Source organism: Vigna radiata, chromosome 8 (genome assembly GCF_000741045.1).
Source record: "Vigna radiata var. radiata cultivar VC1973A chromosome 8, Vradiata_ver6, whole genome shotgun sequence".
NCBI lineage: Eukaryota > Viridiplantae > Streptophyta > Magnoliopsida > Fabales > Fabaceae > Vigna > Vigna radiata.
This window is the reverse complement of record NC_028358.1, coordinates 27124909-27150533: the sequence shown is the minus strand read 5'-3', so window position 1 is coordinate 27150533 and position 25625 is coordinate 27124909. Positions and strand designations below refer to the sequence as shown.

The 25625-nt window shown below is 29.5% G+C and overlaps 2 protein-coding genes across 3 annotated transcripts; both read left to right on the top strand.

Annotated features, from left to right (window-relative positions):
* The first annotated feature begins 1958 nt into the window (after positions 1–1958).
* On the top strand, positions 1959–6552 carry LOC106769888 (RNA-binding protein BRN1). Of its 2 annotated transcripts, XM_014655681.2 has the most exons (10): positions 1959–2367; positions 2453–2535; positions 3465–3516; positions 3639–3764; positions 3861–3940; positions 5105–5284; positions 5469–5649; positions 5734–5793; positions 5957–6100; positions 6176–6552. In XM_014655681.2, exons 1-10 carry the CDS (start codon positions 2196–2198, stop codon positions 6301–6303), a joined length of 1206 nt encoding a protein of 401 aa, XP_014511167.1. In that variant the 5' UTR covers positions 1959–2195; the 3' UTR covers positions 6304–6552. The 2 variants fall into 2 exon arrangements, with proteins under 2 accessions (XP_014511167.1, XP_014511166.1); XM_014655680.2 differs by having other exon boundaries at positions 1960–2367; positions 5469–5793.
* An 11106-nt stretch (positions 6553–17658) lies between these two features.
* LOC106770439 lies at positions 17659–18030 on the top strand. The gene has a single exon (XM_014656249.1). The coding sequence runs from the start codon at positions 17659–17661 to the stop codon at positions 18028–18030; it is 372 nt and encodes a 123-aa protein (XP_014511735.1).
* Positions 18031–25625: the final 7595 nt, after the last annotated feature.

Sequence of the window (25625 nt, the reverse complement as noted above, 5' to 3'; positions counted from 1 at the left end):
AAACTACTAACTGAATTGTAAATTGTACTAAACTACAAAATAAACTGAACTGAACTACTATATGAATTGTAAATTGTACTAAACTACAATATAAATTGAACTGAACTACGGACTGAATTGTAAATTGTACTAAACCACAATATAAATTAAACTAAAATACTAACTGAATTGTAAACTGCACTAATTTTAACCACTATACTATTTTTACTTTTTTTAGAGGAAAAATACTCTTATTAGAAAGAAAAGAAAAACTATCTTAACATATAAATTAATTAGTTTATGTATAAATTTGTTTGAAAATTTCATCTCATTAATTTTTAAGATATAAATTACATGTAGTTTATAGAAAAAAGAAACTTTTTTATTTTTTATTTTTCTTCTATAAATATTTCTGGATAAAGCTAATACGGCCCTACTAGTTTAAAAAGTATATGAATAGAATGGAAAGTGAAATAAATATATTTAGTACAATTTATATGAACTTCATCTAATACCGAATGCGTATAAAAAGAATGTTAACGATCAAATAATTAAATTTAATATATTTGAATTAATATATAACAAATTAAATTTAAAGATAAATTAACTCAATGCTTTTCACTTTTGTAACAAAATAGACTTTTTTTTAATAAATTTACTTGTAAATAATTACATAAGAGAAAAAATTAAAAAAAAATTATAATTATTTTATGACGAAGTGATTTTTTTATCGTAAAATAATAGAATTAATTGTAGTTAATTGAATCCAAAATTGATTAAGTTCAATTTTTAAAAATTAAATCATAAAATAATATATTTAAATTATAATAAAAATGATTCAATTTTTTTTATAATATAATACAATTAATTATAATAGATTACATTTCACTATTTTTTGCGCAACCCTAGGTAGAACAGGAGCTTGTCGAAATGGTCTAACACTTTATAATTCTCTTTTGGAGAAACAGGTTTGGCATGAAAAGGACAAAGTTCAGCTGCAGCTCATGATTAGTAAAAAATGCTATGTGTTCAATGTACTTTAGATTTCTAAATGCTCATTCATTGCAGAAGGGAATTGCTGTGTGCATTTTTTTAGCAAAGTTGAGTTTCTTGACAAGACAGGTTCCAACGTCTATGTTGCATATTTTGTAGGAGTTATGAAGATGTTGTAGTTTTGTTGTTTTATTTTCTTTATTTTCCAAAGAATTAAGAAACAATGAGAGTATTTATCATTATCTTGTCTCATTAACCATCTGCAACTAAATTTGATTACTGAAATAAGACAAGGTGTCTGCTTTTATGGTACTTTTTTTAATTCTGCCAAACTCCTTTTAAACTAAATTATATTATAAATTTATAAAGAGATAACGTATAATTAACGGACCTTGACATGGATAGGCAATTTTGTCTATAGTGATTTTTCAAAATTCAAACACCACATTAAGATAATATTATATTAAAAGGAATATGAGAATTTAAAAGTTCACGACTTATTTAAGATAATAAATGGTTTGGTTAATCTATAAGAATTAAAAGTATTTAAAATAAAAAAATGATGTATTATGAATTTATCCGATCCCTTTTTTCCGGTACACAAAAACCTAACAGCGTGTATAACGACATCCATTATTATTTTTGACGTGATTGTTTAGACAGTGGTATTATTATTAGGAAGAAAATGATTAGCATTTGGATTAGATTAGATTAGAAGATTAGAAGTTTAATTAATAAGTTGAGTGAGAATAAAGATTGAAGAATGAAGGGCATCCACCCACCAGCAGCATCCACTACGCCACTACTACCACCACCACGAACCAACAAGCCCACTTCCTGAACAGCTGTACCTGGTGGCATTTTCGTAAAATTCCCCACATTCCAGCCCTTACTCAAACTATTCACTATTTATTAACAATGCCATCCTATTTTCTAATTTCAAAATAACTATATACAATATTAATAATATTTATTAAAGAAAATATTATGGAAGATCTAAGTTCGCTATTCCTATTGCAATTGCTGTTGCTATTTCCCTGCGACCACTCCAATCCAAACCAAATCACACGACACGTAGAGGCACAGGCGCCCAAATTTTCGAAGCTACAAGCCAAGATTTTGGAGAAAGAAGCGTAGCGGAAGAAGAAAAAAGCAAGAGAGTGTTACTCGGAGAAAATCAGAGAGAGAGAGAGAGAGATTGGTGGTAGTTGTGGCTGTCATTAATGGCGGAGGTGAAGGAAGAGAGTAAATCGAGTAGCGAGGAGAGTGTGAAGCTGTTCGTAGGTCAAGTGCCGAAGCGCATGACGGAGGATGAAGTGCTTGCAATGTTCAAGGAGTTCGCTTTGGTTGACGAGGTCAACATCATCAGAGACAAAATTTCTCGTGCCTCCCGAGGTAGTAACCGTCCCAAACTCCAATTTCAATTCAACTTCAAATGTGCCTGGTCGCATGCTTCGGATTTGTGTTTGTTTGCTCGCAGGATGCTGCTTTCTGATTTGTCCGTCCAGGGAAGAAGCGGATAAGGCGGTCAATGCCTGTCACAACAAGAAAACGCTGCCCGGGGTGAGTGGGCTTCCTGCATCTTCGTTTTTCCTCTTCTTGTTGTTGTCTGCTTTTCGAGAGTGTTCAAAGTGGAATGTTTTGATGGCATGGAATTTGAATCCTAGTGTGGAATAAGTGTCTGCTTCTATAAAAGTCGCTGATGCTGACCACCACCTCTTGATTTGCCCACTACATCTCTCTATTTTTAGCAATTTGTATCTATCCATATATCTAGCACTTGCTATGTTTGATATTTGGGCAGTCTATGCACACTATCACGGTTTAACTAAACACCTAATATTATTAGGGTAGGCCTCAATCTATGCTAACTTTGAGAAATCGAATAGAAATATAAATAAGATTTATTTTATAGTTTATTTTTATCATTATGAAATATATGCCTGTTAAACTGATTTAAGCGTAGGGAAGATTGGTCGTCAAAGGGTTTGCACTTTGCAACTTAAAGTAAAGTCAATCGTGTAATTCTTTATAATTTTTCTGAGATTATATGTACACAGTTCAAATTTGTTTTCAAAGTTGCGGTCCGGTAAGAAATACGTGTTCATTATTTGGGAATCGATGATGTTTTTCTGTATACTGAAAAAGTAAAAGTAAGTGTTAATGAGTCAATGATCTCTTTTAGAAAACATGCTTTTATGCATCTTTGATATTTTTTATGGGCAGAGGTCCTTCTGAACCATGCTCCACTTTCAGTTGGTTGCTTAGGCATCCAGGCTGGGAATCTACTATTTTGTTTAATTGTTGGTCCAGATAGTTGCGATTGAAACATGCCTTAACAAGCTGAATCAAATTTAGAATATTTGTACTTTTGACTGGCCGCGTGAGTGTAATTGATGACAAATGACATTTGTACTTTAGTTACTATGATCTGACGACAATACTTTTCTCCTTCTGGTTGGTAAGCATCCTATTTCTTGTATCCAATTCAGGCTTCCAGTCCGTTGCAAGTGAAGTATGCTGATGGCGAATTGGAAAGATTAGGTTTGATATATCTTCATGTTGTAGTTAAATATTTTGTTCCGCAACTCCTTTGTTATGCATTATGTAAAGAATGCGAAGTTCCTTGGTGTCTCCATAAATAATACTCTGTTATCTGTGTCCAGAACACAAACTCTTTATTGGCATGCTTCCAAAGAACATTTCTGAAGATGAGGTCTCGGATCTTTTCTCAAAGTATGGAAACATAAAGGATTTACAGATTTTAAGAGGTTCTCAGCAGACAAGTAAAGGTGCCTAATGTTACAGATGAAGCTATCCTTTGTTCCTTTTGGGATTTGGTGCTTCTTAGTAGCAAAACTTTATTGTAGCTGTACTTCTTTGTGTAGGGTGTGCATTTTTGAAGTATGAAACCAAAGAACAGGCCGTAGCTGCTCTTGAGGCAATCAATGGAAAGCATACAATGGAGGTTGGGGTTTGTTAAAATCATCACATGAACATTTCACAGTATTTATTGATTTGGTTACTGGTACTAGTGGAATACGTGTGTAAAACTGAGTGTTTAGGCATTTTTCATTACTATGTGATTATTATGTAGGGAATGGGAGAAATTGATTTAGTGCATCTTGTGAATGCAACTATGTGGTCAGATAATTGATGATAGTGTCCAATTTGGAGGCAGTATTTTCAATTTTGCCGACACTGTTGGCTAAATTGTAAATCAGCACTGACTAATCTTCAGTATAATGGATTGGACATTATTAATCATTCTTCACATTATGAGCTGTTTTAGATCCAGGAACATATTTGTTGTTCCTAATGTGGTAGAATGGAAAAGTCCATGCTTTAAAACTAAAGTTACAATTTTAGTCTTAAATGGTTATTGCAGCACTTTGGACCTTGAAGCAGCTTCTAGCCGCAAAATCCTGTTGGCAAGGAATGTGAACATTTAATTATGTGTCTCAGATTTTATTGCTGGATCACCAATACTTGATTTATCATTCTAGTTTTGTAATCCTTCTCTCGATTTAGAAGTGTAGAGCTGGTTTTGGCCCTGCAATTTTATGAAAGGGAAACCGGCCTCCATTTAGTTTGTGTAAGATAATTGGTGGGCTTAGGTTGACTCGATGTTTATATGACGGGGTTGAACTGAATTCAAGCTTGGGAAAAGAGAAAATTCAAGCCCTGGCCTGTGAGGCTTGCTATGTGTTTGCATTAAAAGAGTCCTATCTGAATGTAGCTCAAACTTGGGATTGTTATACAGAAACACAGTTTTGCACATAGGAAATCATACATATGACGTGATAAATTTACAGAAGAAGCTAACACACTTGCAAACTAGCATCGTGGTGGAATTAGATGTGCATTCATTCAAAACTAATTGGCATAGGATTTACTTCAAATTTACATTTCCACTCCACAGCCACTAATGTTTCAGACTTTGACTAATGAAATATTATGTTCATTTAGAACCTAATTATTTTTTACGATGTTAACACACACAGTATAACTTTTCTTTCTTGGTGGTTGATATTTTTACTACTCATACGTGGTGAAAATTGTCAATGAAATGGCTAACTGAATTATATGAATTCAGACAATTGAAATCTGATTATTATTTTTCCTTCTGCAGGGTTCAGGTGTTCCTTTGGTTGTTAAATGGGCAGATACTGAAAAGGAAAGACAGGCTCGAAGGGCTCAAAAAGCACAGTCCCAAGTTTCTAACATGCCTCATGCTGATACTCAACAAGCCTCATTATATGGAGCCTTGCCAATGGGTTATGTTCCTCCATATAATGGATATGGTTACCAGGTTAGTTTTGTTGTAATGCGCTAGTAGAATGTGTTGCATTTTTCTCCTTAATTCGGTGAGCTTTCTTCAGTTTAATCATAATGCTTTATCCGATATTATTACATTTATGAATTAATGTTTGTTATTTTTCATGCCTAACATCTTGAAGGAGGTATATGTGTGAATAATCATGTTTTCTTAATAGGCTCCTGGCAGTTATGGGCTCGTGCCATACCGTTTTCCACCAATGCAGAATCAACCAGGTTTTCATAATATGAACATGAACCAAGTAAATGCAGTGAGGCCTGAGCTTGGTCACAGTATGAACCCTAGAAGTTATCCTGCGCCTCCTGCAAGTTACATGGGCTCATATCCTGCAATGCCAGGTATACAGCATCCAATGGTATATCCCAGAGGAATTGCAAGTCCGAGACCAGTGAGTAGTTCTCTTGGTTCTGTTTCACCTGCAGGTGGGAATAGCAACTATTCATCTTCAGGTGCCAGTAAAAGTTCCAATGGTCAGATTGAAGGTTGTTATCATCTATATTCTTTATTTGTGTATGTTGTGTGTACATAACATGAATGCCTTTGTATGAACATATAATAAGCCTTTTCCCATGTCTTTCCTTAGAGCGGGAAATGTTAATTCCCTTGATAATTGAATTTTATTTTCATTATTTTAATTTTTCTTAGGACCACCCGGTGCCAATTTATTTATTTATCACATTCCTCAAGAATACGGAGATCAAGAGCTTGCAAATGCATTTCAACAGTTTGGTAGAGTTTTGAGTGCTAAAATTTTTGTTGATAAAGCGACTGGCGTAAGCAAATGTTTTGGTAAGACTGTTAGGCCTGTTGATGAATTTGATGAGGTTTGGGTGGAGCTTGTATCTGATTAGCTCCGGTTTGCAGGGTTTGTTAGTTACGATACTCCAGAAGCTGCCCAATCTGCCATTAGTATGATGAACGGTTGCCAATTAGGTGGTAAGAAATTAAAGGTTCAGCTCAAGAGGGATAACAAACAGAGTAAGCTTTACTGATGATGGTGGATAATAGAAAGCTGTATAATTCTTATTTCTCCTGACCCATCTGTTGTCAATACAATTTGTAATTTTCTGTAACATGGAAAATTCATTTAGACATTGATTATTAATTTATTGATTTTTCCCATAGAACACATATTGATTATATTAGAAGTTCATTTCTTTATTGGTTTCTTCCGGTATGAGAATATCAATATTCTGGGTCGCATAGACACCAAACAATAGTATGTTTCTGTGGTGCGCTTAGTTCACTGCTATTTCTTTTCGGTGTTTACCATGTAGGAAGTATGAACTATTGTTTTCACCTTCCATTATTTGCTAATTATTTCCAGCTGGATCAGGTTAGTGGCACAGTAGTCGTCAGAGTGAAGGATTCGGGTTGGTAATTTTTACTCTTATTATTGCTTCCATTCTACCATATTGATATTTGTTAATGCATACAGGTTAATGAATACTTTGATAGAAGTAAAATGCATTCAGACTAGAACATTCTTATTTAATCTCGTTCTTTGTGATAAATTATAGTCATTATTAAATAGGAAATACGTAAAACGAGAATTAATGATATTTTAGTTAGAGGTGAACACCTGATCAGCTTGACAAAATAAAAATTGAACCGAACAAAATTAAAGTTGGATTGAGTTGAGAGGCGAAAGTTATGTTTGCATTTTTTATTTTTTTTTGCAATCTAGCCATTTTGATCAAGTCATGGGTTAAAAGAATGAAAATTGGGTAACTTGATCTGACCTGGTTGTTCTTTATATCAGAAGAAAATTTACATGCTGCATTACAAAAATAGGGATAAATGCTTTTAGTATATGAAGTATAACGGAAAATTGAAAATGGTGGAGATTGATAATATGGTGAAAAAGATGAAGATATAGGTGAGTGAAGATGAAAAAGCTGGAGCGAGATTCACAATGGTGGCGCTATGAATGTTGGAGAGGGAGGTAAACAAATAGAAGAAGAACGCAAGGTGCAAGTGATAAAATAGAGCAGTTTCCACACATTCGGGTTCAATTTACTTAAACCCATCGACTCACCAAGTCTTTTCTTTAAATTATTTAATTTTAAAAATAAAGGATACAAAACACGTCAGAATGTGTCAACATATCTGATATTGAATTAGAACGATGTTTGTCATTTAAGATAAACTTTAATGCGGTTGAAAGTAGAAATTAAAATTAATGTTTTTGAAAATACATGAACTAAATATCAAAGTTTTTTATCAGGATCATTTGTAATTTTACCTAATATTTTAGGAACAAAAACATATTTATTCTTAAAAATTATGCGTGTTTTCTAATTAGATTTAGAATTGTAGTGGCTTCTTCAGGACTTTTCAGAACCATGGTTCCACCTACTGAAACATCCAATAACATCTTGGTCTGTGGCCTAAGTCCACTGTAAAACATATTAAGCTGTGCTACATCATCAAATACATGGTTTGGACATTTTTTTGATAACATATCTCTCCTATGCTTCATAGAAGTGTTCATAAACTCTTTAGGAGAAAGTTGCAATGACAATCTTTGCACTAATATATTTAGAAGGTTGGAAGAATCTTGTCAATAACTTTTTCTCCACATCTTCCTAACTTGTTATGCTTTGATTTGGATGAGATTGCAACCACATTTTTGTTTTACCTGTGAATGAAAAAGGAAACCGTCTGAGATAGACAACATCCTCATCATTAGTATCTGTATCAAGAGTTCCACATAAATTACAGAACATGGTAATATGGTTGAAAGGGTCTTCTCGATCTAAATTAGCAAAATAATGTGTAGTCTCCCAACAACCTTTGTTGGTTGTTCCCTGCAGCCATTTGAATTTAGCAGTGAGCGCTCATATCAGATGTGGTATTATGGTCCTTGTTTGCTGCTGTAACTGTTGTTTCAGGAGTTGTTTTTGCCTTTTGTTTTTGTTAAGTCTCCCAGTTGTGCGTTCAATCTTAGGATCAATTAGCATACTTGCTTTTATTTCTTTCTTAACACAAATTAGCTTAGACAATGATAAGCAACATAAATAATACAAAGAAGAATTTATGCAGAAAATTATGAAAAAAATTCAATGTAACAACGAAATGAAAGTATGTTGTATCAATTATAATAATTAGTTTTAAATTAGAATAATTAGCCTTTATTAGCTAATTCTTGTATATTTACTTTCCCTTTATTTAATTTAATTATTAGTGTTATATAACAATTATTATAATTGATATTATAATAATTGATATTAAATTGGTGGAGTTTATTCCCTTTTAACTCTTTCCAATTAGGTTATCAATTTGTATATTTATACTATTGCAATCCAATGATCAAATAAGAAATTCATTTCAAATACTTTCTATATGTTGATCTGACCAAATCTGAATACAGTTTGTACAATGATGAAACTAGTTTGAAACACTAATTCTATTGACACAAATCTCCGAAACAACACCAAAAACTTATAGTTGCCGTTATAAACTAATCAAATATTTCAGCAAGTATATTAGATAGTTTATAATATAACAAGTATCGTATTCATAGGGATTTTGCAGAAAACTCAATGTTTTAACTAGATTGACCTTGAATAAAACAGTAAATAGATTGCATAAAATGTATAAAATAGAATTGATATGTGAAAACATAGTTACTTGATAGTGAAAATACGTTGTTAGACAGTTTGGAATTTGTAAAGGATTGACTTGGAGATAGTAAAAACGTGTTGAAGCTCGACTACATCACTTTATTCCTCTCTTGTAAAGGTTCAATCTTTAGTTACGATGATGCAATTAGTTATGTCATGGGAGTGATCTTTAAAGGTAACTCTAGGTCCATTCCTAGCACCTAAAGCTCAAGACCACCAAACTGTAGTATGATTACTCAATAACCTCAATGACTGCTTGAATGGATCACTTGCATTAAAATCAGAACTCTATAATAAGCTAGAGCCTTAGATCTATTCTTAACATCTAAAAACATGAGAAAAATTGATTAGATTACAACTTGAAATCAATTCACACTCAATCCCAAGCCAATAGAATAAGATCAGTGATCAATTTATCCAACAATAAATATAAACTAATTCACAAACATGTAATTAAAAATATATTTTCATAAATAAAACAATACTAAATACAAAAGAATTTCAAAGAATTACATCTTGTTTTAATACAAAGAGGAGACACCATCTCCTAAATCTCTAATAATATTCTTTAAAAGTATACAAAAAGTGTATAAAAAATTATCTAAAAGTCTCTCTCTAAGTTATATACTAAAGTTCTTAAAAAGAAATCTTGCTTTTATAAATTTTTCATACAAAGAAGAAGTTCTTTAAGATAATTTATTTCTATACAAAATTTAAATAGTTAATAATAAAATATATGATTTATATGAAAAGTTGTCGTTCGATTTTTGTTGTAATATTAACTTGACTAAAAGGAAATTATTATTAGACAAACTATTTATTCATTATTGATATTAATTATTCTTTTAAAATATATTTTGTTACTGATATTAGTTATGGTTTTTTAACATTTATTGGATAAACTATTGTTTATATGTAAATTAAATTTATTTAATTAATATTTAATATAATTATCTTTTTATTGAGATCAATAATGATTATTATTTTTAACATAAATAAAAATATTATGTTCTCAATCAATATTACATAGAAAGAATTATTTAGCTCATATTAATAAAAAAAATATTAGAAAAAGTTATCCATTATGAATACCATAAAAATAACATTAATAGATGTTATCAACTAAAAAATTACAAAAATATATTAAAATAATTAGTTGTGATTAAAATACAAAACCAAAAAAAGTAATTTATTGTAGTTAGATAATGGGTTTTATTACCTTCTTTAGATTTAGATTTGACATTGGGAGTTGAATATGAACCTAACTTTCCATATTTTTAAATCCATGCACCCACCGAAGTCCACTAAAATAATTTACTATTAATTAAGCCACGTACGACAACGACTTATTTTTATTTAAATATAAAGATTGTCAATTGTTATAAAGCCTTTGTACGAATAATTAATTCGTTTTTCATATTCATCATCATTTAGGTCTTATCTTCCTTCATAATCTTTGCCAGCAAATGTGGTGAGGGTATTGATGGAAAAGAAAGATCTTTGGATAAAATATCTTAAACACATTAATTACATATCTTAAATAAACATATGTAAGTATATACATCTTTCTTTGTACCAGTGTTTAATAAACATATGTATGTTCATTAATTTTTATTTTTCAATATTAATTATTAGAATAATGATAATTTTTTTAGATGTGTAATGTTGACTATTTTTATATGTAAAATAATACCAACATCTTATTTAATGAGTGAAATTGCAAAAACACATGTTTTTTTGTTGATGCATGGAGAATGGTACCTAAATTTCACGTGTATACATGAGTGAAAAAAAAAAAATATATATATATATATAATAATAATAATGATAATAATAATAATAATAATAATAATAATAATAACAATTTTAATGTAAATTATTTTCTATTTTAAAATCTAATTATGATTTATCAAATAAAACAAATGTTTTAAATGATGTTATATTTGTATCTTAAAATATTTAAAACAGAAGATGTACTTTTTCGATATAGTTACAACTTCATTTAATCTATCAATTATATATCTTCATAACCTTTATAAATTAATAAGAATTAAATATCTTATTAATACTTTTACCAACTACGAAGATAACTATAAAATGCAATTTTTCTTGTCATATAAGATTAGAAAACAAAACCACCTATGAATATATCAAATTTCAGACCTAACTATTTATTAAGTTTTGGAATAACCTTATAACTCACTCGTGCCCATAAAATAGATAAAATATTGAATATATATATATATATATATATATATATATATATACCTAAAGATGATTTTTTGTTTTAGTATTTCTCTTTTTTTTTTTCATTTTACTTTTAAGTTACCGTTTTATTTAAATATAACTGCTTTTTTAAATTTAACAGTATTTTTAAACTTAATTACTTTTTAATTAAATAAATAAAAATTATTTACTAAATAAATAAAAATTATTTACTAAATAAATAAAAGTTATTTACTAAATAATTAAAAATTATTTACAAAATAATTAAAAATTATTTACTAAATAAATGTAAATTATTTATAACTAAATTATAAAAATTATTTATTATTTTTATAATTATAATTTTATTATTTTTATTATAAGAAAATAAATATACATGTATGTAGCGCATATGTTTTTATCAGAAAAAAGTACTAATTTAATGTGGTTAATATTGTTAAAGAGATAGAATAGAAAAATGCTAGGAAAGTTATTATGAAAAATCTAATTAACAAAGGAAAGTAAAATTTAAATTTTTAAGTTGCTTATTTTAATCTATGATATAAAAATAGGATAATGATGGTCTCATTTCTTATTTTAAAAGCATTTTGACTCCATCAAGTATCAATCGATGATTGGTTTAGATGGCAAAAAAAAAAAAAAGAAATATGAGATGGAAAGTTTAGGATCTTTAGATTCGCACTTTTTCTTTCTTGTCTTTGGATTTGAAATATGAGATGAAAAATAGCAGATAAGTTATAAAATACTTTTTCATGTTTTAACGAGAAAATAATATATTTTATTCTTTATTGTCATAATAAAAAGGTTAAAGAATTTAATATTTAATTTAAAATATGGATAATGATATTTAGACAACATTTTTTAATAACATTTAAACATTAATTACGTGTCAATATGTGATTGATCATATATTACTCCACAATCAATAATAATAATCATAAACATTATTGTGAAATAATTTTTGACCAATTACAGAGTGACACGTAATTAATGTTCAAATGTTATAAAAAAATATTGTCTAAATATCATTATGCTTAAAATATTTATAAATCTTTCGTATTTTACAATTTTGTTTTAGAAAAAACTCACGTCGAAATGACTTTAGAAAAGGGTAGAGTTGTAATTGTAATTAAAAACGTTGAGTCAAAGAAGACGCGTGCAAAGATGCATTACAAAAACATGTTGCTTTCATCTTTATCTCGATTCAACCACGTAAAACACGTTGCAGTATTTGCTCATTTCGTTGAAAAATTGGGACAGCCAGAAATTACACATTAAAAATGTTTAAGACAAGTTAAAAGAATTTAGTCATTTTCATAAGTTTATTTTATAATATAATTTTTGAGTTAAATAGATAAATGCAATTGAATTTTCTTTATCAGAAATGCTACCGAATATACTCTTTTTTTTCAGAAAACATATATTTTTTTTAATAAATGAACAAGTTAGTTAGACAAAGGTGAAAAACAATTTATCATTTTAAGTAAATAATAATTTTCACAGAAAAAGTAATTTAGTGATTTACAAATTTTGTCTGTTAAAATATTTTTTAATCATCAAATTATTTATAAATTTTTACAAACTATCTTCTCATCTTTTTATTCTTTTTACTATTTTTTGTTTTTTAAATTCAAGCAATTTCATTTTTACTTTTATTTTCCTTCAAATCCATCATTTTTAACTCTTCAAATCTGTATCCAATCTAAGAAAGTCTTATACTTGTTATATTGGGATGTTAATATTTTTTTTTTAACAAGTTAACGTGAATTTGAAAGGTCCAAAACTATGAAATTAAAAAAAGCTTTTATTTACATTATCATTTTTGTTTATGTGAAAATAATTTGGGGTGAAATATTTAACAATGAAGCAAAGCTGCTTGATATGTAATATTTTAGAAATGTATAGAATATTTCAACATCTAAAACAAAATTTCTCCCCTTTATTTTTTAAATTAATTATATTCTTTAATCTTTCTTTTAAACTCTTTGAGTTTAGCTTCTACCATCTCTAAACTTTTTTTATTTTATTTTTATATTTCTTTCCTTGTCTTTTTGTTTAGTAATACTTTTTGTAAGAACTCTTAATATGCAAATCTTCTTGACTTCTTTGAAGCACTTTCTCTTTATATATTACCTCCTAAATTCCTTCTTAGATGTTGGTTTATGAGTTGCTCTGAGAACCTGGAAAATGGGTTAAAAGAATGGACATGTGTATTATTCTAATGAGACTAGATATTTGTTTTTCAACATAAAAGGATTTTTAAAATATATCCTGATTCAGTAGCTTCAACATATCATCTCTCTAGAACTACATTCTTCAAGTTTTGCTCTGTCTTTTCTCTAACATTCACACTCACTGAACCATTAGATTTCCGATTAGGTGGTGCCCAGGTGACCGAGGCGTAGAGACCTTCAAAACAAACCGATCAGTTTTGGGTCCTAGACGGGTAAGTCTTTCTGACCAGTTTATTTGCTGTTCTTGAACTTGGGCATGCAACCTCTTCTGGTTGCATGTTCCTTTCGCTTTCCTTTTTCCATTCTCTGCAAAATTTTGAACTTTAAAAGCTGTTTACATAGCCAATCTAGTGGTTGTAAGGTCCTGTTAGGTCTCTTTCTAGCGTGAGATACTGTTAGGGCATCTCCTTGAGTTGTGTTGTTCGACCCTAAGGTAAGGGGAACTAGTTATTTTTCTTTGAATTTATTGGTTGAATCTGCTTTGTAAATGTATGCATGTTGAATTCTGGACTATTGTGTTGTTTTGGACTGTATTTTGGATTTTAAGTTAATTGGATGACATGAACTGATATGTGCAAATGATGAAACTGTGAATGATAGTTTAGGTAGTGAGTTTGATGAACTTAGCTGCTGTAAATTGGACATGTAGGGATTGCTTGGGGATGGAAATTCTGTCATAGTATTGTTTAGATGGGAAATCAAGTACTGGGTAGTGTTTTAGGTCAGTTTAAGGGAAGGGAGGTAGTGGTTTCGGGCAAATGAGGTTTAGAGTGTTTGTGGAGGGCTGGGAAAATTTAGATAGGTCCAATGTGCCTAGTTAGGAACATAAAATTGGTCTAAAAACGTGTTAAAAGTTGTAGGATTGAGCTTGGGTCATTGAGTTGTTGATTTTGGTGTTCTAGAGGGTGAATTGAGTCTTGGTCACTTTAGAATTATTGTAGGAATGTTAAAAATCATTTAGACAAGTTTAACAAAGTTTAAATCACGAATTAGAGGTCTTAGAAGTTGGATAAAATGGTTAGAATTGGTAGGCAGGGTGTGAGTTGCGTAATTCTGCAGAAACTACGTTCTGCATATTATGCAGACTCACTAAGCGAATGTTTTCGCACAACGAGTCCTTACAAGGGGGTGCTCTTTGTTTGCTCATTCACTATGTGAGCTGGTGTGTTCTGCGAATGACTAGAGGGTGTGCTCTCTGCTTGGTGGATTCGCTTAGCGAATCCTGTCGCTTTGCGACTGGTGGTGGCTTAGAGCCACTGCCATTTTAATTTGAAAAACGAGTTAGGAACAAAGCGAGAAGGTTTAGGGGTTGGTCTTTATCTAGGCACTCGCATAACGACTTGGGTGCGCTATGCGAGTGACCTAAAGTTTGTCATCCCTGTGAAGTAATTTGTAAGGCGAGTGTGGTGCGCTATGCGAGAAGGGCGAGAAGCGCCTAGTCTCGCTATGCGAGTGTGTGCGCTTTGCGTGAAGTGCCGAGTCTAGTCCACTTTCTTTTATTTTGTTTGGTGTAGTACTATGTTGAATTTTGTTTGGTTTGTGAAGCATGCTTAAGAGTGTATTGTGTTATACTATGGATGGTTACTATGGCTTGAAAGGTATGTGGTTATCAAGTAAGGGAAGTATGTTTCAAGTAGGATCTCTCGGTGAGATCCCAAGTTGTTTAGAATAAAAGTAAGAGCTCAGTCTTGGGGTCATCCTGAAACTCCAATGGTTCTTCTTCTCACACAGAGAGGATTGAACTATGTCGTGAGGAGTAGGAAAAGGTCTTAGTCTTGGGGGCTTCCAGTATGCCTCAAGGCTCGGAACAGACTAACCTCGTAAGTGTGGTAGGGTGAGAGCCAATGGCCAAGTATTATAAGCCACCACGAATGCATGACCCGCCATAGCTCGACTATAATTCTATGTCCGGACGAGTAAAGTCTAGTATGCAACATGTTAGGATGAATGATTTATCTTGCTTTGTTTGAAGTTAACTCTTGTATGTGTGTGCTATTTATTGTATGCTTTTATATAATTATCTCACCCTTGCTTTGTGTTTTGTGTCTTGCTTGTGTAGTGTTTTCCTTTTGCAATGATCATCCACTTGAATGTGAGCAGAAGTAAAGGAGGTGTCCCTAGAGCAAGTCTTGGATTGAGATGACATTGTCACTTAGCTTAGATAGGATGACTGTAAGCTAAATGTTTTACTTGTAACCTTTAACTGCTTTGTAGTATTATAATCACTAATGTATATTATATATACTTTCTATATATTGAGATATCACAGTTGATGTGTTATTTTTGTTTTTCTCTATCTTTTAGGTCTTCCTTTGTATTCTATTATCACAAATAATCTTTGATGTAGATAAATTATTTACATTCATTTAGTATTGTATTTTTTTTTTTACTTTTTATTTTATTTTTCCTAAAATTCACTTTTTCTATAGTATTTTACTTTTATAATATGTATTATCCTACCATTATTTTATAAGTAATATATAAATAAGACAAAAAAGACCTTAGAGAAGTATCCCAAAAATTTTCTACCTTTCTGTCGTACGTTTCGTGCAGCCCATAACTTTGCTTTACACATCCAACACGAAACTCCACAAACTTTTACATCTCATCATGTAATCAACCTAACATTTATCCTAAGGATCATTTCTTTCCTATTAATTTAAACAAAACCATGTTCTTCTAAGTACTTGGCTTTCTAATACGTATATCTAATACAAAGTCTATTTTAGTAATTAGAAAATTTATCAAGAGTTTATTCTTATGTATTACTTCATTTTTACTTTACATGTAAATAAAATATATACAATATTATTCTTAATCACCAACAAACTATTAGAAATTATATATCTAACATAGTTATCTAACTTATAAAACTTTACTTTTACTGCAACAAAAATATGCATATTATTATATTTTTGTCCAATTAAATGAGAAAAAAAATGAACAAGTTTAGTTTTTTATTCTTTCATACATGTAACTCGGTTTGTTAACCTACCACTTGAATCAATTAAGAGAATATTTTTTTTAAAAAAAAAAAATATATGTATACTTTTTCTATCAGAAATTTCGCAAACTAATCACAAAAAGTGAAGAAAACAGCTAAAAGCACTAGATTTAGCAAACACACACTAAAAGGCTCTTATTACTGACATAAGTGGGAAAGTCTCTTAAACCCCCATAAATTTTATTACTCAATTATCATTATATAATCCTCCAATTATAAAGAGGCCTTTAGATTAATTTGAGTGTCCAAATTAATTTTCAGTTAACATTTTGTTTATGATTTAATATTTCTTATATTTAACTTAGATCAGATTTCACTTTTACTTAACTTCAATGTAACTTAATTATCACTTAATTTAGTTTTTGTGGGATTATCAACGAAAACTAACCATTAATTCAAATTAATTTCTGAAATTTTCTTCTTATATATTTAATTGTTGATCTTAATATGTTTTGTCCATGTAGATTTAGCACTGTTGGTAATTTTATACATAATATAAATTTAGTATATAGGAAATAGTTTAAAAACATATTATTAGGTCGTTTTCATTAGTATAGCGGACACCTAGGACATAACAAAACCAACAAATGAAAACAAGCTTCTAGAATATGAGCGGTCTCTTTTAACCACCCAACTAAATTAAATCATCTCCATGAACATAATAAAGATAAGTCTGGTTTGACATTTAATCATAGAGTACTACTGTTCTAGAAGTGGGTACAAAAAAACAAAAGGAAAGAAAAGAAAAAAAACTTTTAACAATTCTTTTTTGACAATTTTTTTACAACATATACATGACAGTTTATGATTCGTTCGTTTCAAATATTTTTTTAAATATAAATTTAAATAAATTAATAAAATAATAACAAATATTCTGTTATCAAAAAATTGTTAAAAAAGAGTTGTCAAAAATATCAGTGTTTAGTGAAAAAATAAATCCTTATCATCTTCTATTGCTTTTGGGCATGCGGCATGCATTAATTTACTCAGTTACTGTGCTTCTAGAAGACCATCACAACACGATTTCACACACAAGCTTATTTAATTTAAGGCACCACCTTCCCCTTTCAATTATGACAAGTCCCATTTTGGAGAGGCAGACGTTGCAAAAATTGGCCACTCTCTGTCACCAAAAGTGTCAATCTAAAGACCCCACCTTTTCTTCCTATGTGAGATGCCCTTTTTCTTAGGATCTCATCTCATCAATATCAGAACGATAAAGCAGAGAAAGAAGCCTCCTTTTCTTACTGGGTCGCCATGGAGAGGAAGGAGCCTTTGGATTTCTTTTCTTACTTTTGTTTTGAAGCCTCCGGTGATTCTGAAGATGATCCCATCTTTGCTTGTGAAATGACCAGAGCATATGGTGATGATGATAATGATGATGCTTTATCCTGCAACTACGAAGGATCCGGTGCTGTGTTCGACGAGGAAGAGAATGATGACCATGACGATGAGATTGCCAAGATGAGGGAGGATGAGAAAAGTGGTGTTTATGGAATGTCATACTGTGAAGATGATGACATGGAAGAAGAACACATGAAGTCCCATGTTTCTTTCGATTCAGGCCACGAGTTTGTGGATGAGATGGAAAAGAACAGGCTCTTCTGGGAAGCTTGCTTGGCATCTTGATCATTGTGTTTATTAATTTCTTGAACTTCCTTTTTTTTTCTTCTAAATCACTCATGTACCTTAGATTTTTATTTCATTTGTTAATGTTATGTAAATATCAAACCGAAGGGTTTACTAGGTATGTTACAATAAAAATCTTTTGTTTTTTTTTTTTATCATTCTTTCAGAATTTTAGGAACTGAAGGTAGATGTGTAAGCTTCTCTGCGCTGTTTCAATCATTCTATGTATCAGAAGAAGTTACTTTTATCTCAAAACAAATTGTGTGTGTAATAATCCGAGTCGGTATGATTTGAATCGGGTTAAGTTTAAAAAAAATATATATTTTGACGTAGGTTAATTTTTAATCTAACTTATTTAAATTTAATTTATTCGGATTGTGAATCTGTGATGAGGTGGGTTGAGTTGATTCACTAACTCACTTATTTTTATTTTATTAATTTCTAAAAAATACTATTTGACTCATTATAAGTAGATTGTATTGTATTTTTTTTATTATTTTGAATTGTCTTGACATCATTTTGAGAGTAAAATTTATTTAAATTTAAATTACAAAAAAGTTGAAATTTTTTATTTTTATAAAATTATAATTAAGTGAGTTAATAAATCAATCCGTTTAACCTATCAATTTGTGGTGAGTTGAATTAAATTCAATTTTTTTTGTTTCACTAGTAAATAAATCGAATTAAATTAGTTTACTAAATGAGCAATCCGTGATAAAACGGAACGAGTGAGACTATAATACTATGTTATTGATTAGAAAATGTTTTAGAATTTGATTCCACTTTATTTTATTAATTTATTATTTTATGAAATTCTAAAAAATATTTTAATTTTTTTTATTATTTTGAATTGTCTTTATATCATTCTGAAAATAAAGTTTATTTAAATTTAAATTAAAAAACTATAATTTTTTATTTAAAAAATTATAATTAAGTGAGCTAGTAAAAAAATACTATGTTATTGATTAAAAAATTTTTTTGAGTAGAGAAAAGAATAGAAATGATGAGGGGGCAGCAAGCCATTAGAAGAGAGATGGAGGTGGGTGGTAAGAGGAAAAGGAAAGGGCTAAACTCATTAGTGATTAAACATGTATTTGGTTCCACGTTGGCTGCTGTATAATATGCGAGTTTGCAACGTTTGACCCGTGTTTGGGAATTTGTGTGGTCCTTTGTTTCGGTCCCAGTGGCTGTTAGCACATTGGTTAGGTCAATTGCTTCGTACAATAATTTGTTTTTATCAAAAGGTCACATGCGTTTGATAAAAAAAGCATGTTAATTTTTAGCTTATTTAATTAAAGGTGGTTGATTAAAATAATAACTTTTAACTGCTTCTTTATAAAGATTGAACTTATAAATGGTAAAGCGGGACCGGTCTTGTATACGAAGGACTTGCAAGAAAAAGTGTAGGTTCGGTTGAGTTTTTGAGATTGTTAGTTTGGTTTGGTTTATCCTGTATAAATTTGTAATAATAATAATGGAGTGAAACGGGTCAACTCTCATAATCCGAATAAATTTAAATTACAAAGTTATATATTTTTAATATTAAATGAAAAAATAAATATTTCATGATGGTGATATGTAATCATTAGGTGTATAAAAGTTATTAATTAAGCATTTAAAATAAATATGTGAATCTTATGATTAATAATATTATAATTTAAATGAAAAATTTTATAAACAGAATAATCAATATTCAAAATGTATAATTATTTGGTCTTGGTTTTTGTTGAAATTTTTTAAATATGAAAAAAAAGAAGATCTTCATCAAATGTTACAACGGCAAAAAAAATGACACTTAAAAGCTGATTGTCCAAATCAAAAGAAGAGTGAAAAAAAGAAAGAAAAGAAAAACATCAAGAAAAACAAGGTCGACATCGCATGTGACAATGACAATGAAACAATTTCTGATTTGAGCGAATCTGATGAAGAAACAAACATCTGTTTGATGGCAGACGACGACACTGCTAGCCAAGTAAGTATATATAGTTATTCTGATAGTTATAGTCAATATGGTGAAGATGAATTGTATGAAACTTATGATGCTCTAATAATAGAATCTGAAAAATTAGATAAAGCTTATAAGAAATTGAAAAAAGATTTTAAAAAATTTAAATTCAATTTTGAAAAAAAATAAAAATTTAAAATTAAATGTTGAAAATATTTCTGAAGAAAATAAAAATCTAAAATCAGATTTTGAAAAATATTCATGAAGAGAATAAAAATTTGAAAAATAAAATTTTATTTTATGAAAAAAGTAAGTATATTAGTAGTAATGAATGTGCATCTTATGTGAATCATAAGAAACTACTAGATAACACAACCTTAAGAGAATGTAGTAAGAAAAATGAAAATAAGGTTGTTAAAAATAAATATGTTCCTAAAATTAAAAATAAATATAATAATAAAATCTGTAGAACTTGGATAGAAAAAGAAACAACTTATAAAAACACAAATGTTGTATCATGCTTTTATGGTATGAAAAAGGGTCAATATTTCAAACAAATGAAAACATTATGGTATTTCTAGTGGTAGATATGCTTGGGTTGCAAAATAATTTTATTCTAACCCAAAGAACCCATATAGAGTAGTTGGATATCTAAAAAGCTTGTTCTTTTTATTTTGCAGGAATTATCAAAATCAAGGAAGTTCATGTGGTCTCTTGACAGTGGATGCTCAAAACACATGACCGGAGACAAAACAAAATTTACAAACTTCTAGAAAAAAGTTGCAAGGCTTTGTCACCATAGGTGACAACAATAAAGGAAGAATCCTTGGAAAAAGAGATATTGGAAGTAAAGATACCTTGATGATCAAATATGTGCTTTATGTTAAAGGATTAAGACACAATCTAATTAGCATTAGTCAACTATGCGATAAAGGACTCAAGATAACCTTTGAACAAAATTCTTGCACTATTTATAAAAATGATTCTTCTAAAATTGCTTTAAAAGGTATTAGGCATAACAATATTCATTTGATTGATTTAGAAAATGCATCAAATAGAAACATTTCATTTTTAGTCATAAAAGAAGCAAATTCATGGTTATGGCATAAGAGAACTACTCATATTCATATGTAACAATTGAATAAACTCATTTCTAGATACTTAGTAATTGGTCTACCAAAACTAAAATTTGTTAAAGATAAATTGTGTGATGCATGTCAAAAGAGTAAACAAGGGAAATCTTTTCATTCAAAAAATTGCACATGGATTTATTTGGTCCTTCTAGGATAAAAAGTTTTGGTGGTAATTATTATGCTTTAGTTATTGTTGATGATTATTGAAGATATACTTGGACTTTCTTTCTTACTCTTAAAAGTGAAGCTTTTAGAGAATTTAAAAAGTTTGCAAATTTAGTTCAAAATGAAAAGGATTTGAAAATAAAAGCTATTAGAAGTGACCATGGAGGTGAATTTCAAAATGAATTGTTTGAAACTTTTTTGTGAAGAACATGACATTTCTCATAATTTTTCTGCACCTAAAACTCTTCAACAAAATGGAGTTGTAGAAAGAAATAATAGATCTTTAGAGGAACTTACTAGAAAAATGTTAAATGAATATAATGTTCCTAAGTAATTTTGGGTTGATGTTGTGAGTATCGCATGTTATATATTGAATAGAATGCTTATTAGGCCTATTTTGAAACATACTCCTTATGAACTTTTTAAGAGTAGAAAATCAAATGCTTCACATTTGAGAATTTTTGGATGCAATTGTTTTGTTTTAAATAATGGAAAACAATTTAGGAAAATTTGAGTCCAAAGTTGATGAAGATATTTTTCTTGGATATTCTTTAACGAGTAAAGCTTGTAGAGTATTTAATCGAAAAACTTTCGTAATAGAAGAATCTGTGCATGTTGCCTTTGATGAAACCTCTTGAGTCAGATGCAGGTAGACTTGTCGAAGACAACATATGGAGCGAAGAATGATGACAATCCTCAAGATGAAGATCTAAACAAAATGTGACTACAACTTAGAGGATTATCATTGCACAACATTATTGGAAACATATCTAAAAGGGTAAACACTAGAAGAAATATAGTTAATTATTGCATGAATGTTGTTTTTGTTTCACAGATAAAACCAAAAAATATTAAGGAAGCTCTTCAAGATAAAAAGTGGTGTATAGCAATGCAAGAAGAACTCCACCAGTTTGAAAAGAAATCAAGTTTGGGAATTGATTCCTAGGAAAAATATTCATCAAGTAATAGGAACCAAATGGATGTTCAGAAACAAACTGAATGAAGATGGAAACATTACCAAGAATAAACCTATGCTTGTAACACAAGGATACAGTCAAGAAGAAAGTATAGATTATGATGAGACATATGCTCCAATTGTCAGGTTAGAGACAATACGCCTATTTCTTGCTTATGCATCTATAATGAAATTTAAATTATTTCAGATGGATGTTAAAAGTGTTTTTCTAAATGGTTTTATCAAAGAAGATGTGTATGTTGAACAATCACCAGGTTTTGAAGATTTTAAATATCCTAATCACAAATATAAATTGAAGAAAGCACTATATGGTTTAAAACAAACACCTAGATCTCGGTATGAAAGGCTTGTCAATTTTCTTTTAGAAAATGATTTTAATAGAGGAAAAGTTGATTCAACGTTATTCATTAAAAGAGTTAGAAAACATTTTCTAATTATTCAAGTATACGTTGATGATATCATATTTGGTTCATCTAATAAATCTCTTTGTGAGAATTTTGCTAAGACTATGTAGAGTGAATTTGAGACATTGCCGACAACTAGAAATTCAAAAACCATCGACATCTCAAATTCACCCTACATAGTCTTAGCAAAATTCTCACAAAGATTTATTAGATGTACCAAATATGATATCATCAACCTATACCTAAATAATCAGAAAATGTTTTCCAACTCTTTTAATGAATAACGTTGAATCAACTTTTCCTCTATTAAAATCATTTTCTAAACGAAAATTGTTAAGCCTTTCATACCAAGATCTAAGTACTTGTTTTAAACCATACATTACTTTCTTCAATTTATAGATGTGATTAGGATATTTAAAATCTTCAAAACTTGATGGTTGTTCAACATACACATCTTCTTTGATAAAACAATTTAAAAAAACACTTTTAACATCCATCTGAAATAATTTAAATTTCATTATAGATGCGTAAGCAAGGAGTAGGTGTATTGCCTCTAACTTGACAACTAGAGCATATGTCTCATCATAATATATACCTTCTTTTTTACTGTATTCTTGTGCTACAAGCCTAACTTTATTCTTGATGATGTTTCTCTCTTCATCCAGTTTGTTTCTGAACACCCGTTTGATTTCAATTACTGGATGAGTGTCTTTCCTAGGAATCAATTCCCAAACTTGATTTCTTTCAATTGGTGGAGTTCTTCTTGCATTGATATACACTACTTTTCATCTTGAGAGCTTCCTTAATATTTTTCGGTTCTATTTGTGAAACCAAAACAACATTCATGCAATAATTAACTATATTTCTTCTAGTGTTTACCCTTTTAGATATGTTTCCAATAATGTTGTCCAATGATAATCCTCTAGGTTGTTGCCACATTTTGTTTAGATTTTCATCTTGAGGATTGTCATCATTCTTCGCTTCATTTGTTGTCTTCGGCAAGTCTACCAGCATCTGACTCAAGAGGTTTTGCCTCAAGGTCCACAATTTCATCAAAGACAACATACACAAATTCTTCTATTACAAAAGTTGTTCAATTAAATACTCTATAAGCTTTACATGTTAGAGAATATCCAAGAAAAATATCTTTATCAACTTTGGACTCAAATTTTCCAAAATTTTGTTTTCCATTATTTAAAACAAAACATTTGCATCTAAAAATTCTAAAATGTGAAACATTTGGTTTTCTACTCTTAAAAGTTCATAAGGAGTACGTTTCAAAATAGGCCTAATAAGCATTTTATTCAATACATAACATGCAATACTCATAGTATCAACCCAAAATTACTTAGGAACATTATATTCATTTAACATAGTTCCTCTAAGGATTTTTTTCTTTCTTTCTACAACTACATTAACTTCATTTTGTTGAGGAGTTCTAGGTGTAGAAAAATTATGAGAAATGTCATGTTCTTCACAAAAAGTTTCAAACAATTCATTTTGAAATTCACCTCCATAGTCACTTCTAATAGCTTTTATTTTCAAATCCTTTTCATTTTGAACTAAATTTGCAAACTTTTTAAATTCTTTGAAAGCTTCACTTTTAAGAGTAAGAAAGAAAGTCCAAGTATATCTTGAATAATCATCAACAATAACTAAAGCATAATAATTACCACCAAAACTTTTTATCCTAAAAGGACCAAATAAATCTATGTGCAATAATTCTAAGGGTTTTAAACTAGAGATAACATTTTTCGAATGAAAAGATTTCACTTGTTTACCCTTTTAAGATGCATCACACAATTTATCTTTCAAAATTTTAATTTGGTAGACCAATTACTAAGTCTCTGTAAATGAGTTTATTTAATTGTTGTATATGAATATGAGTAGCTCTCTTATGTCACAACCATAAATTTTCTTCTTTTACGACTAAACATAAAATGTTCCTATTTGATGCATTTTCTAAATCAATCAAATAAATTTTGTCATGCCTAATTCCTTTTAAAACAATTTCAGAATAATAATTTTATAACTAGTGCAAGAATTTTGTTGAAATGTTACCTTGAGTCCTTTATCATATAGTTGACTAATGCTAATTAGATTGTGCCTTAATCCTTACACATAAAATACATCTTTCATCATATATCTTTACTTCCAATATCTCCTTTTCTAAGGATTCTTCCTTTATTGTTGTCACCATAGGTGACAAAGCCTTACTACTTTTTTCGAAAGTTTGTAAATTTCGATTTGCCTCCAATCATGTGTCTTGATAATTGTTGTAAAATAAAAGGAACAAGCTCTTATAGGTACTCAACTACTCTGTATGGGTCCTTTGGGTTAGATTTAAATTATTTTGCAACTCAAACATATCTATCACTTGAAATACCATAATGCTTAATTTTACTTTTTCTTGAAGTTTGATCCTTTTTCATATCATAAAAGCATGAAACAACATTTGTATTCCTATAAGTTGTTCCTTTTTCTATTCAAGTTCTACGGGTTCTATTATTATGTTTATTTTTAATTTTATGAATATATTTATTTTTAACAATCTTATTTTCATTTTTCTTACCACAATTCACAATAACTATAACAATGAAAGTACATGGAATCAAAACCACTAAAAATCTAAGTTTCAAATAATAAACTACAATTATTACAAAAACTTTCTATAACAGTACAAATCTTCAAAGGATCTTTTTGAATAAAATGCACACTTTCAAACATCCACAAAAATTTTACCACAATTCACAACAACTATAACAATGACACTATATACATAGTTTAAATCAACCAACAAAGAGGCTAAGAAACTTGAATAGAGCAATCATAAAATGTTTACCCACTCACCACTTCTTCATCATCATTTAAGGCAGTTTCCTGCAAACCAGATTGCAAAATCAATTTAAATCAAAATCTTAAAGCTACAAATATATATATATATATATATATATATATATATATATATATAT

Bases quoted from the DNA above. Each gene is read 5' to 3' on its own strand.
- LOC106769888 (XM_014655680.2), top strand. From the start codon at position 2,196: ATGGCGGAGGTGAAGGAAGAGAGTAAATCGAGTAGCGAGGAGAGTGTG. The intron at 3,765-3,860 runs GTGCCTAATGTT...TTCTTTGTGTAG, and splicing joins TTCTCAGCAGACAAGTAAAG to GGTGTGCATTTTTGAAGTAT. The intron at 3,941-5,104 runs GTTGGGGTTTGT...TTCCTTCTGCAG, and splicing joins ATGGAAAGCATACAATGGAG to GGTTCAGGTGTTCCTTTGGT.
- LOC106770439 (XM_014656249.1), top strand. From the start codon at position 17,659: ATGGAGAGGAAGGAGCCTTTGGATTTCTTTTCTTACTTTTGTTTTGAA.